The 12,729-nt window shown below is 43.1% G+C and overlaps 1 protein-coding gene across 4 annotated transcripts in view; it reads left to right on the forward strand.

Moving 5' to 3' along the window:
* Window positions 1-2,575: 2,575 nt before the first annotated feature.
* The window catches only part of ST8SIA5 (ST8 alpha-N-acetyl-neuraminide alpha-2,8-sialyltransferase 5), a 152,399-nt gene continuing 142,245 nt past the window's right edge, over window positions 2,576-12,729 (forward strand). For 2 of the 4 annotated variants that reach the window (XM_082254650.1, XM_082254651.1), the window contains exon 1: window positions 2,576-3,235. In XM_082254650.1, the coding sequence (XP_082110776.1) occupies window positions 3,105-3,235 (131 nt within the window). In that variant the 5' untranslated portion in view covers window positions 2,576-3,104. The remainder of the gene's footprint in view (window positions 3,236-12,729) is intronic. The other 2 variants (XM_082254652.1, XM_082254653.1) reach the window with 1 other exon arrangement.

Consider the following 12,729-nt stretch of genomic DNA (forward strand, 5'->3'; position numbering starts at 1 on the left):
TTGCACAGATATGAACGCTACTCATTGGAAATCATGGAGTACGACTTGTCATGTGACTTTGCAGTCCCAAATCGCAGGACAAGTCGCACAAGTGTGAAAAAAAGGACCTTAACCCACAAGTGCTTTTTTTTTTACCACTTCTATTCCTTTATATTGGCTTTAGAAATGTACAAATGCAGAAATTTAGAAATTGGAGGAAAGGTTTAGCACTGGGAAACACTTTTTGATAGATAAAACAGTGCATTTATTATACAGGTGTGTAGATCAGACCAAAATGAGGGACAAATGAGGAGGAAAGAGGGACAGAGGGACTTTGTTCTGAATCAGGGAGAGTCCCCCGAAATCCGGGATAGCTGTGAGCGATGTGTATGGCCGGCATAACATCATCTATACACCATACAATCAGATTGTACAATATCCTTTAGATTTACCATAACTATGTAATATGAGGACACGCCTAAACAAATCATTGCAGTTGAGACCTTCCACTACATAACTGATGGCAGATCTGATTGAGATTGTCCAATCAGATTGTAGAGTGTATGGTCACCTCAGCCTCGGATCACACCTATGCGTTTTTTTAGTGCTTTTTGCAGAAACGCACCACAGTCCATTTACATTGGTTTCCTATAGGACACTCCCATCTATGCTTTTTTTCAGCCGCTGCATTTTTGGAAAGGGTCGGGGACTTTTTTTAAAAGCAAAACGGTGCGATTTTGGTTCAATAGACGTCAGTGGAGAAGCTGCAGGAAAATACGTAGTGCGTTTTTTGCCACGACTTTGCCGCAATTTGTGTTTTGTGTTCTTTAATCTGTCCAACAACAAATTGGCCAAAAATAAATAAAAAATCAAAGCAAAGAAAAACATGCAAAACGCGTGAAAAAAATGATTTTGGTTCAATAGACTTCAATGGAGAAGTTGCAGAAAAGCATGTAGTGCGTTTTTTTGCCATGATTTTGCCACAATTTGTGTTCTTTAATCTGTCTAACAACAAATTGGCCAAAAAAAAAAAAAGCATAAAAAACAAAAAAAAGCATAAAAAAATGCAAAACGCATCAGAAAACGCATGAAAAAACGATTGTGCAAAAGCGCAAAAAACACTGCAGAAACGGGATCAAATGCAAACCGCGTAGGTGTGAACCGACTTTTTTTTTATTTTCCAATGCCATCTCCATCACTTCCTCCAACTGGGAAACGACAGACACTGCAAAGGGTACAAACGTTTTTAGCGATTTCAGTCGTCTCGCGATCGTAGCGCAGTTTTCTGTATTTTCAATGCCGACAAACAACCGCAGCATCGCAGGTCGATTCGTCGCTCGTGCGCCTTCCTACGTGATGGACGCTTGCTTATCTTAACCGATCGTCTCAAAAAAAAAAAAAAAAAAAGTCGCCATTAGTCTTGCGACCTCCAACTGGGAAACGACAGACACTGCAAAGGGTAGAAAATTTTTAGCGATTTCAGTTGTCTCGCGATCGTGGCGCAGTTTTCTTTATTTTCAACGCCGAAAAACAACCGTAGCGTCGCAGGTCGATTCGTTGCTTGTGCGCCTTCCTACGTGAGGGACGCTTGCTTATCTTAACCAATTGGGGAAACGACAGACACTGCAAAGGTACAAAAGTTTTTAGCGATTTCATTCGTCTTGCGATTTTGGTGCAATCTTCTGTATTTTCAACGCCGAAAAACAACCGCAGCGTTGCAGGTTGATTCGTCGCTCCTGCGCCTTCCCACGTGAGGGACGCTTGCTTATCTTAACCGATCGTTTCCAAAAAAAAAGTCGCCATTAGCCTTGCGACCTCAACTGGGAAACGACAGACACTGCAAAGGGAACAAAAGTTTTTAGCGATTTCAGTCGTCTCCAGATCGTGACGCAGTCTTCTGTATTTTCAACACCGAAAAACAACCGCAGCGTCGCAGGTCGATTCGTCGCTCGTGCGTCTTCCTATGTGAGGGACGCTGGCTTATCTTAACCGATCATCGCAGGTCAATTCGTCGCTCATGCGCCTTCCTACGCGAGGGACGCTTGCTTATCTTAACCGATCGTCTCCAAAAAAAAAAAAAAGTCGCCCTTAGCCTTGCGACCTCCAACTGGGAAACGACAGACACTGCAAAGGGTACAAAAGTTTTTAGCGATTTCAGTCGTCTCGCAATCGTGACGCAGTCTTCTGTATTTTCAACACCGAAAAACAACCGCAGCGTCGCAGGTCGATTCGTCGCTCGTGCGTCTTCCTATGCGAGGGACGCTTGCTTATCTTAACCGATCGTTGCAGGTCAATTCGTCGCTCGTGCGCTTTCCTACGTGAGGGACGCTTGCTTTTCTTAACCGATCGTCTCCAAAAAATAAATAAAAAAAAAGTCGCCCTTAGCCTTGCGATCTCATCTGAAAAAAAAGAAAAGAAAAGGCAGGAAACGAATGGACGGTTGGAGGAAATGTTGGCCGCCTGTCAGTTGATGCTGCAGTCATCCACCAGAGCTGTGTCCTTGGCAGAGGCACAGAGTGACCTTGGATGTGTGCGGGGATTCCTCTCTGATCAGGGGGACAATGAAGGACACGTGCGCTGATTGCCGCACACACTGCACTGATTGCGGAGGCTGGGAGATGCGATCAGTCACATAGCACAAGCCAGGCACGTCTCTGTGTATCTGCATAGCCCTGCCTGGGTGACACCGATGCAGCAGCAGCAGCAGCACCCCGGGGCACTTGCAGCGAGCGAGCCTGTCACTCATCTAGAAGATCAAGCCTGCAGAGTGGAGTACATCATTACAGGCAGGCTGGTTTAAAAGGGGAAAAAAAAGGGGGGGTGGGAGAGGGGAAGCCACCCATAGAGAGGTCTGCCAGGGATCTGCATGTATCCCACCCCTCCGGAGGGGGAGAGCAGCCTGCTTTTGCATGTTGCCCACGTCCTGGGCTCTTGGAAACTTTACCCTGGGCTCCCCGGAGGAGGAGGCTGCACAATGGGGCACCTTGTCCTGGCCGAGGGGGCTCGTCACGCTTCCACCGTGATCAACAAGGACGCCTTCCCTGCTGCAGCCCTGCCATAAATACACAGGGGGCCAGCGATTGTACCACCGACCCCCCCTCCCTCCCCTTCCCCCATCCTTCTCCATGGGGTACGCAGACCCCTCTTCTGGCAGGGACCTGCTGGGCAACAGAACTTTGTTCTTCATATTCATCTGCGCCTTCGCCCTGGTGACCTTGCTGCAACAGATCCTGTATGGCAGGAACTACATCAAAAGGTGAGCGACTTTGGGGTGGGCATCCATTGACCCTGCTAGGGCAAGAGTTGACCTTTTCCTTGTGCTGGTGGGTATGCTTAGACCTTTTTCTTTCCCTGGTGGGCCAGTGCCACCAGCACAGGTCTAGGGCAGGAAGGTAACCCATCACCTCTCCGACCCAATACTACTGTTAAAGATGTTTGAGAGGTTTACAGTATTTGTACTCCTACGGATTATTATATTTATTATTATTATTATTATTATTATTATTATTATTATTATTATTATTATTATGTGTTACAGTAATCACCTTCTTAACCTGGTGGGCCAGTGCCAACAGCACAGGTCTTGGGCAGAAAGGTAACCCATCACCTCTCCGACCCAATACTATTGTTGAAAGTGTTTGAGAGGTTTGATTGTACTCCTACTGATTATTATTATTATTATTTTTATTATTATTATTATTATTGTTATTATTATGTGTTACAGTAACCACCTTCTTTCCCTGGTGGGCCAGTGCCAACAGCATAGGTTTTGGGCAGCAAGGTAACCCATCACCTCTCCGACCTAATACTACTGTAATAGGTGTTTGAGAGCTTTATTTGTACTTCTACGGATTATTATATTTATTATTATTATTATTATTATTATTATTATTATTATGTGTTACAGTAACCACCTTCTTTCCCTGGTGGGCCAGTGCCAACAGCACAGGTCTTGGGCAGAAATGTAACCCATCACCTCTCTGACCCAATACTACTATAATAGGTGTTTGAGAGGTTTATTTGTACTCCTATGGATTATTATTATTATTATTATTATTATTATGTGTTACAGTAACCACTTTCTTTCCCTGGTGGGCCAGCGCCACCAGCACAGGTTTTGGGCAGAAAGGTAACCCATCAACTCTCCGACCCAATACTACTGTAATAGGTGTTTGAGAGGTTTATTTGTACTCCTACTGATTATGTGGCTGTGGATTCTTCTTCTTCTTCTTATTTTTATTTTTGTTATGTATTACATTAAATATATTTTTTCCCTGGTGGGCCAGTGCCAACAGCATAGGTTTTGGACAGCAAGGTAATATTGCCCCCATCACCACCCCTCTATTATTGTAAAAGGGGTTTAAAGTGGTTATTTGTACTCATGTGGATTCTTCTTCTTATTATTTTTATGTTTGTTATGTATTATATTAAATATCTTCTTTCCCTGGTGGGCCAGTGCCAACAGCACAGGTCTTGGGCAGAAAGGTAACCCATCAACTCTCTGACCCATTACTATTGTTAAAGGTGTTTAAGAAGTTTATTTGTACTCCTACTAAATTTTTATTATTATATTTATTATTATTATTGTTATTATTATTATGTGTTACAGTAACCACCTTCTTTCCCTGGTGGGCCAGTGCCAACAGCATAGGTTTTGGGCAGAAAGGTAACCCATCACCTCTCTGACCCATTACTATTGTTAAAGGTGTTTGAGAAGTTTATTTGTACTTCTACTGATTATTATTATATTTATTATTATTATTATTGTTATTATTATTATGTGTTTGAGTAACCACCTTCTTTACCTGGTGGGCCAGTGCCAACAGCATAGGTTTTGGGCAGCAAGGTAACCCATCACCTCTCCGACCTAATACTACTGTAATAGGTGTTTGAGAGGTTTATTTGTACTCCTACTGATTATTATATTTATTATTATAATTATGTGTTACATTAATCACCTTCTTTTACTGGTTGGCCAGTGCCAACAGCATAGGTTTTGGGCAGCAAGGTAACCCATCACCTCTCCGACCTAATACTACTGTAATAGGTGTTTGAGAGGTTTATTTGTACTCCTACTGATTATTATATTTATTATTATAATTATGTGTTACATTAATCACCTTCTTTTACTGGTTGGCCAGTGCCAACAGCATAGGTTTTGGGCAGGAAGGTAATTGCCCCCATCACCTCTAATATTGTAAAAGGGGTTTAAAATGGTTATTTGTACTCATGTGGATTCTTATTATTATTATTATTTTTATTTTTGTTATGTATTATATTAAATATCTTCTTTCCCTGGTGGGCCAGTGCCAACAGCACAGGTCTTGGGCAGAAATGTAACCCATCACCTCTCTGACCCATTACTATTGTTAAAGGTGTTTGAGAGGTTTATTTGTACTCCTACTGATTATTATTATTATATGATACAGTAACCACTTTCTTTCCCTGGTGGGCCAGTACGACCAGCACAGGTCTTGGGCAGAAAGGCAACTCATCACCTCTCCGACCCATCTTGAGCAGCAAGATAATTATGCCCCCATCACCACCCCTCTATTATTGTAAAAGGGGATTTAAAATGTTAATTTGTACTCTAATGTATTATTATTATTATTTTTATTAGTTACAATAACCATCTTCTTTCTCTGGTGGGCTCGTGCCAACAGCATAGATCCTGGGCATCAAGATAATATCCCCCCCCCCCCCCATCACAACCAATCTATTATTAAAAAAGGGGATTTAAAATGTTTATTTGTATTCATATGGATTTTTATTATTATTATTATTATTATTATTATTATTATTATTAATATTAATAATAAAAATCATATTATTATTATTATTTTATTATTATTATTATTAATAATAATAATAATAATAATAATAATAATAATAATAATATAATAATAATAAGTGTTAAATTAACCACCTTCTTTCCCTGGTGGGACAGTGCCTTCAGCACAGGTCTTCAGCAGCTTCCTCGACCCAATACTTCTTTAATAGGTGTTTAAGATGTTTATTTGTACTCATGTGGATCATTATTATTAATATTATTATTATTGATATTATTATTATTATTATTATGTGTTTATATTAACCACCTTCTTTGCATGGTAGGCCAGTGCCAACAGCATAGGTCTTGAGCAGCAAAGTAATATTACTTCCCACCACCATAATATTGTCCCCATCACCACCCCTCTATTACAAAAGGGGTTTAAAATGTTTTTTTGTACTTGTATGGATTATTATTATTATTATTATTATTATTTTTATTAGGCGTTACATTAACAACCTTCTTTCCCTGGTGGGCCAGTGCCAACAGCATAGGGCTTGGGCAGCAAAGTAATATTACTTCCCACCACCACCACTACCACTATGCTACTGTAGGTGTTTAAAATGTTTTTTTTTTTTTTTTGTACTGATTTGTATTATTAGTATTATTATTTAATCAACCACCATGTCTATGAATTGACCCCCTTTCTGTTTCTGGTGGGCATGCATTTACTGTATATCCTTCTTTCCTGGTGGGCCAGTGCCACCAGCTCAGGTCCTGGGCAGCAAAGTAACCCATCACCCACCTCCACTTCTACAATAGATGCTTAAAATGATGTGCACAGATATGAACTGTCGTTATTGCTACTATCGCGTTTTACATTATCTATCCGTTGTTTTACTTGGTTCTGTCTTACACAAGCCAAAAATCTGTGTGCACTGAAGCTTGGCATCTTCTTATGGTAGAGCCCTCCATTTCTGTACAAGGTGTATGAATGCTTATTGGCACAGATATGGATTTTTTTTATTATTGCTATTTTTATGTTACATTACATAGTAATAGTATTTTTATACTACTTTATTTAGTAAAGGTTAAATATGCCTATTGGTCACAGTAGATATGTATGTCACTGGTGATGAAGGGGAGGTCACGCTAAGTATTACCAGCTACAGTTATAGGGCACATACTGAACATGCAGGGTTGTTTTGTGAGTTCCAAGACCAGCATCTTTACCAGGAAGGCAGTATAGAAAGATGCAGGGGCTCCACAAATTGTCCTCTGTAATTTCATGGTGATATATACTGGTGCCTATAGGATAGTGTACTAGTAGAAGGTCATTGATAGTGCTGTTGCCTATAGAGCTGGGTATGACGTGAGTGTTGGGTTGGGGTACAAACACCTATAGAACTGGGTGTGATGTGAGTGTTGGGTTGGGGTACAAACACCTATAGAACTGGGTGTGATGTGAGTGTTGGGATGGGGTACTAACACCTATAGAGCTGGGTATGACGTGAGTGTTGGGTTGGGGTACAAACACCTATAGAACTGGGTGTGATGTTTTTTTTTTTTTTAATCCAAGAAAAGTTTATTGATAAACAAAAAGTACAAACAGGGAAAAAACAAACAGATTTGCTTTGTAACAGGAAAATACAGAAAGAAAGAAATCACCAAGTACATAATACATCTCTGCGGACATGGACAAGCACATGTTGCATCCAGGGCCGGTGCTAGACTATTTTACGTCCTAGGCAAGACCAGCTACTTGTGCCCCCCCCCCCCAAAAATAAAAAATAAAAAGGGAAAGGGTTAAAAACTCCTCTATGTAATAACCAGTGACCCTTATCTGATGGTTCCTCCATGTTATGCTGTCATACCCAGTGACCCCCATATTCCTTCATGTCCTTACAGTATGTCCCTCTATGTCACACCCAGGGACCCTTATGTTTTTCCATGTCACATCCTGGGACCCCAATATTCCTCAATGTCATGCTGTCATACCCAGTGACCCCAATGTTCAGTTCCTCTATGTCACACCAGGGGCCCCTGATGTTCCTCCATGTCATACTCGGAGAGACCCTGATGTTTTTACATGTCACAACTGGGGACATCAATCCCCCATGGCACACAAATGGACCACAATTTCTCAGGGCACACATGGTGACCCCGAACCCCTGTTACACCCAGTGACCCCTATCCCCCATGTCACACCTGGTGACTCTGATTCACCATGGCAAACCTGGTGACCCCAATTCCCTTTCATACCAGGGATCCTCCATGTCACACCCCGGGACCTCGATCCCCTGTTCTGGAGACACCCACTGGGCAGTATGAAGAGAGTGGCCCTCCTTCACCGTGATTCCTTTTCCCAGGACGCTCCTCTCCTGGACCACAGTGCTCACTATGGCTCCAACCGGCTCGTGGTGGATGGAGAAGCAGCAGTCAGTGCCGAGCTCCAGCTCGGGTTCAGCTCTCCTCTGCTCCCTGCCTAATATCGACCCAGGGACGTGAACGGCTGCCCACCAGCTCAGTGCAGAGTATCACTTCCTGCTCTGGGTTTAGGCCACTCAGCTCCAGCCGAAGAGGATGGTAGTTCTGCCACTGCCCCAGACACCTATCATCTTCCTCTGTCCCTTCTTCCTCGCCCATTGCCGCCTCTCCCCTCAGCTCACAAGGATCATTAATGATGGAGAGAGAGTGCCGACTCATGGCTGCGCCCCTAGGTGGCAATGCACTCTAGGCGGCTGCCTAGTTTGCCTAGTGGAAGCACCGGCCCTGGTTGCATCACACCTGAAAGCCAGTGTCTACCAGGCCAACGTCCAGTCCTGCGCAGAGCACATAATACACTTAAGCCCCGTACACACGATCAGATTATCGAAGGATCTGTCATCCGTTTTTTGTGGCATGCTAGTCTGATGTGGAAAGTGAAGAGTTTATTTTCATACGAATTTTTCCCGTACAACAGAATTCTACTTCAGAAGTGATGTCATGTGTTGGATTGTTTTGTATGTGTTCTTTTGTCTCTGAGCATGCCTAGTCTTGCTCTTAAGATTTTTTTCCGTCGAAATCTGTACTAATGAGACGAAAATCGGACGTTGTTTTGACGGACGACAAAAATTATATACCCTGCACATCAGGATTTTGTCAGCCGAAAAGTTGGAGTCGGCTGTCGAAATCACCATACTAACAATCCGAAAATCGTCAGATCGGTCGTCGGACGAATTTTCCCTACAGATTTTCTTATCGTGTGTACGGGCCTTAAGACTCTCTCAAAGGGCACATTTGGATCAGTACATTACTCAAGCGTTCAACCTGCTGGGCTTTGCAGTACCCTCGTCATGACCAGTTCCCCCGGGGACAACCCAGGCACATATAACCATGGAGACCATAGTCTGTCAAACTTGGCTAGTCGGCCCCTGTGCTGATAAATATATCGCTCCAATAGGAGCATCCATCCCATGTGGGCCAACCACATCTTCACCGATGGAATTGGGTGTGATGTTAATTGGGCAGGGGTACTGGCACCTATATTACTGGGTATGATGTGAGTGTGGGTGGGGGTACTGGCACCTATATTACTGGGTATGATGTGAGTGTGGGTGGGGGTACTGACTCTTATAAACCTGGGTGTAATGCCAGTGTGAGTGGTTTTACTTGGCACGCAAGGAACTAAGTATGAGGTGAGTTTGGGCACTGGCACCCATAGAACTGTGTACCATTAAAATTAGGAGATGACAGTGGTGCCTGTGGAGCTGTGTAAAGTAAGTCTGGTGTTATGGGTGTTGGGTGGCAGACCTAATGCCTATAGACCTATGTACAATATGGGTGTGTTTGGTGGAGCTGGTGCCTATGTAACCGGGATGTGAGAACGCATGGTAGAAATGATACCTAGAGAACAGTAGTGTGGGTGTACATAGTAGAGGTGCCTGCAGAACTGTGATGTGCTTGTTGGTGGGATTACTGGTGACTATAGAATTGTGATGTGGGAGTGGTTAGTGGTACTAGTGTGCTTGTGGGTCATAGTACTGGTGCTCAAAGAACTGCGATGTGAGTGTTGGTGGTAGAAGTGGTGCCTAAATAACTTTGATGTAAATGTGGGTGGTGGTGCCCACAGAAATGTAATATGTCAGAGGGTGGTAGTACCGGTGCCTATAGAACTGGTATGTCATTGTGGGTGGTAGTCAGGGCTTTTTTTCAGCGGGAACGCGGGGGAACGCAGTTCCGGCACCTCCAGTACTGAATGTATATGCCAATGGTGCTGGGATGTGCTGGGGATCTATTGATGTTGACTGCTGGGGAATCTATTGTTGCTAGGGGGATCTATTGTTGCTGGGGTGGGGTCAATTGTTGATGGGAGAGATCTACTGTTGAGGAAGGGGTCTATTGTTAATGGCTGCTGGAGAGTCTATTGCTGCTGGATACTGGGAGATCTATTATTGCTGGGGGGCAATTTTTGTTGGAGATTTGCTGTTGCTGGAGGATCTATTGTTGCTATGAGGGTTATATTGCTGCTGGCTGCAGGGGGCCTATTTTACTGCCTTTTATTAGGAAATTGAATACAAACTACTTGGCAAGAAAAAAATTATACTTTTCTGTATTCTCTAGGTAAAGTGTTCAAACCAAAGGACAGTGCTCAGAGGTGGGTGGGGGGCGTAGACAAGTGGTGAAAGGGTGGAGTACCTGCACCTATTCTTTGAGAAAAAAAGCCCTGGTGGTAGTACTGGTGTCTATAGAACTGTAATGTGAGTGTAGGTAGTAGAACTGGTGCCTGTAGAACTGTGATATGGGAGTGGGTGGTGATACTAGTGCCTATAGAGAAGTAATGTGCTTGTGGGTGATGGTACTGGTGCCTATAGAACTGTGATATGGGAGTGGGCAGTAATACTAGTGCCTTTAGAGCTATAATGGTGGCTATAGAACTGTGATGAGAGTGTGGATGGTAGAACTGGTGTCTACAGAACTGAGTGTGAGTATTAGAAATAGTGACTGTAGGACTGTAATGTGAGTGTTGGTGGTATAACTGGTGGCTATAGAACTGTGATGTGGAAGTGGATGGTAAAACTGGTGGCTTTAGAGCCATGCACGATAGTCGGAGTGGTGGTACTGGTGCCTATAGAACTGTAATGTGAGTGTGTGTCAGGGGAGGGCTGGCAGCCTTAGGCCTGGGGGGCAAGTCCAGTCAAGTGGCCTATTGAACCATGGAATCAGCTCACCATCCATGCCCACCTGGTTTTGGACTGACAGCTGTATACAGTATCTGGCCCCTACATTAATCCAGCCCTGAGAGCTGCCTTTTTACTAGTTTTTACCACTTTTTCAGAGTGGCCAGGGGGGCAATTGCCACCCTGCCCCCCTTGCCAGTCCTCCCCTGGTGTGTGTAGTAGAACTGGTGCCAGTAGAGCTTGACACTAGTGTGGGTTGATGCCTTTAATATTATACAGTAAGACCCCAAAATACGACCATTCAACTTGGGAACTCTTTCAAAGATGTGAACATGTGCTGATCTTTGCTGGACTTACGAGGAAGTTGGACTTACGAACGAGCTCCTGGAACGAAACTCATTTGTAAGTAGTGGACTTACGGCCCATACACACTATAAGATTTTCTGAAGACTTTTTCCTTTAGACTTACCAAAACCATATAATATGAGGTCAAACCTAAATACTTTCAATTTGTATGCAATCTGGTAGGCCCTTGCACTACATAGAAAAGGTAAATCTAAAGGAAATCTAACCACAAAAGTTGGATAGTGTGTATCCAGCTTTATGGTATATGATGGGCCTGGGTGGTAGTAGTGGTGCCTACACAGCTGTGAGTGTGTTTGGTAGTTTGGTAGTTTGGCCCTGTACCCTCTGTGTCCTGAGCCCCCTTATTGGTCAACAATGCCACCGATCTAACATTAAATGACCAATGGGTAGGGCTGAGGTGGCAGAAGTCAACCTTCGACTTACGCAAGTCGAGATTTGCCTATAACTTCGTCTGCCAATATCTTTGACTTCCCTTGTTTTGACATATGGTTTTCACGGAAGGTGGCCTCTTTTTATTTATCTTATCCTTCACACGCCTGGTTTCAGTTACCCAAATTTGTTATCGGTGTACTTTGAGGAACAAATACACTATAACTAATTCCCTCAAGAACTGCTTTGAGCTACCATAACCTCCATAACATCCCTATATACAGTACCTCATTGTAGGGAGGTGTAGGATCTTAAGGCTCTGTCACACTGATGATTTTGCAGCTGACACCGATGAAATGGGCGTCCCTCCTTTGCTGGCCTAAACACTGCAGAACTTTGTTCTCTAGGGAGGGAGCAGTCATGGGAATCGAATCTGATTGGTTCAGGGAGCGATGCCATGAGTGGTTTCCTAATTGTCCTCACTTAAGCCCTGAAAGATTTTACCCCCTTCCTGACCAGGGGGTTTTTTTGCGATTTTTTACTGCGTGACTTTAACAGACAATTGCGTGGTCGTGCGACGCTGTACCTAAACGAATTTGACGTCCTTTTTTCCCACAAACAGAGCTTTCTTTTGGTGGTATTTGATCACCTGTGCGATTTTTTTTGATCATGCGCTATAAACAAAAAAAGAGCGTAAATTTTGCAAAAATAACAATATTTTTCACATTTTTTTATATGAAATTCCCAAAAAAAAAAAAATGTAAAAATCAAAATTTTTTAACATTTTCGGCCAATTTGTTTTATGCTACCTATGTTTGGTAAAAAAAATCTCAAAAAGCATATTTTGATTGGTTTGCGCAAAAGTTATCGCGTTTACTAACTAAGGGAAAGATTTTTGTCATTTTTGTTGTTTTTTTTTTTAACGAGTAATGGCGGCGATCTGCGATTTTTTTTTTTTTTTGCGGGACTGCGACATTGCGGCGGACAGATCGGACCCTTGACTGACATTTTTGACACTTTTGGGGCTACCAGTGACATTACTACAGTAATCAGTGCTATACATATGCACTGTTACTGTAAAAATGA

The sequence above is a fragment of the Pelophylax lessonae genome (genome assembly GCF_965119305.1).
Source record: "Pelophylax lessonae genome assembly, chromosome: 1".
NCBI classification, from domain to species: Eukaryota; Metazoa; Chordata; class Amphibia; order Anura; family Ranidae; genus Pelophylax; species Pelophylax lessonae.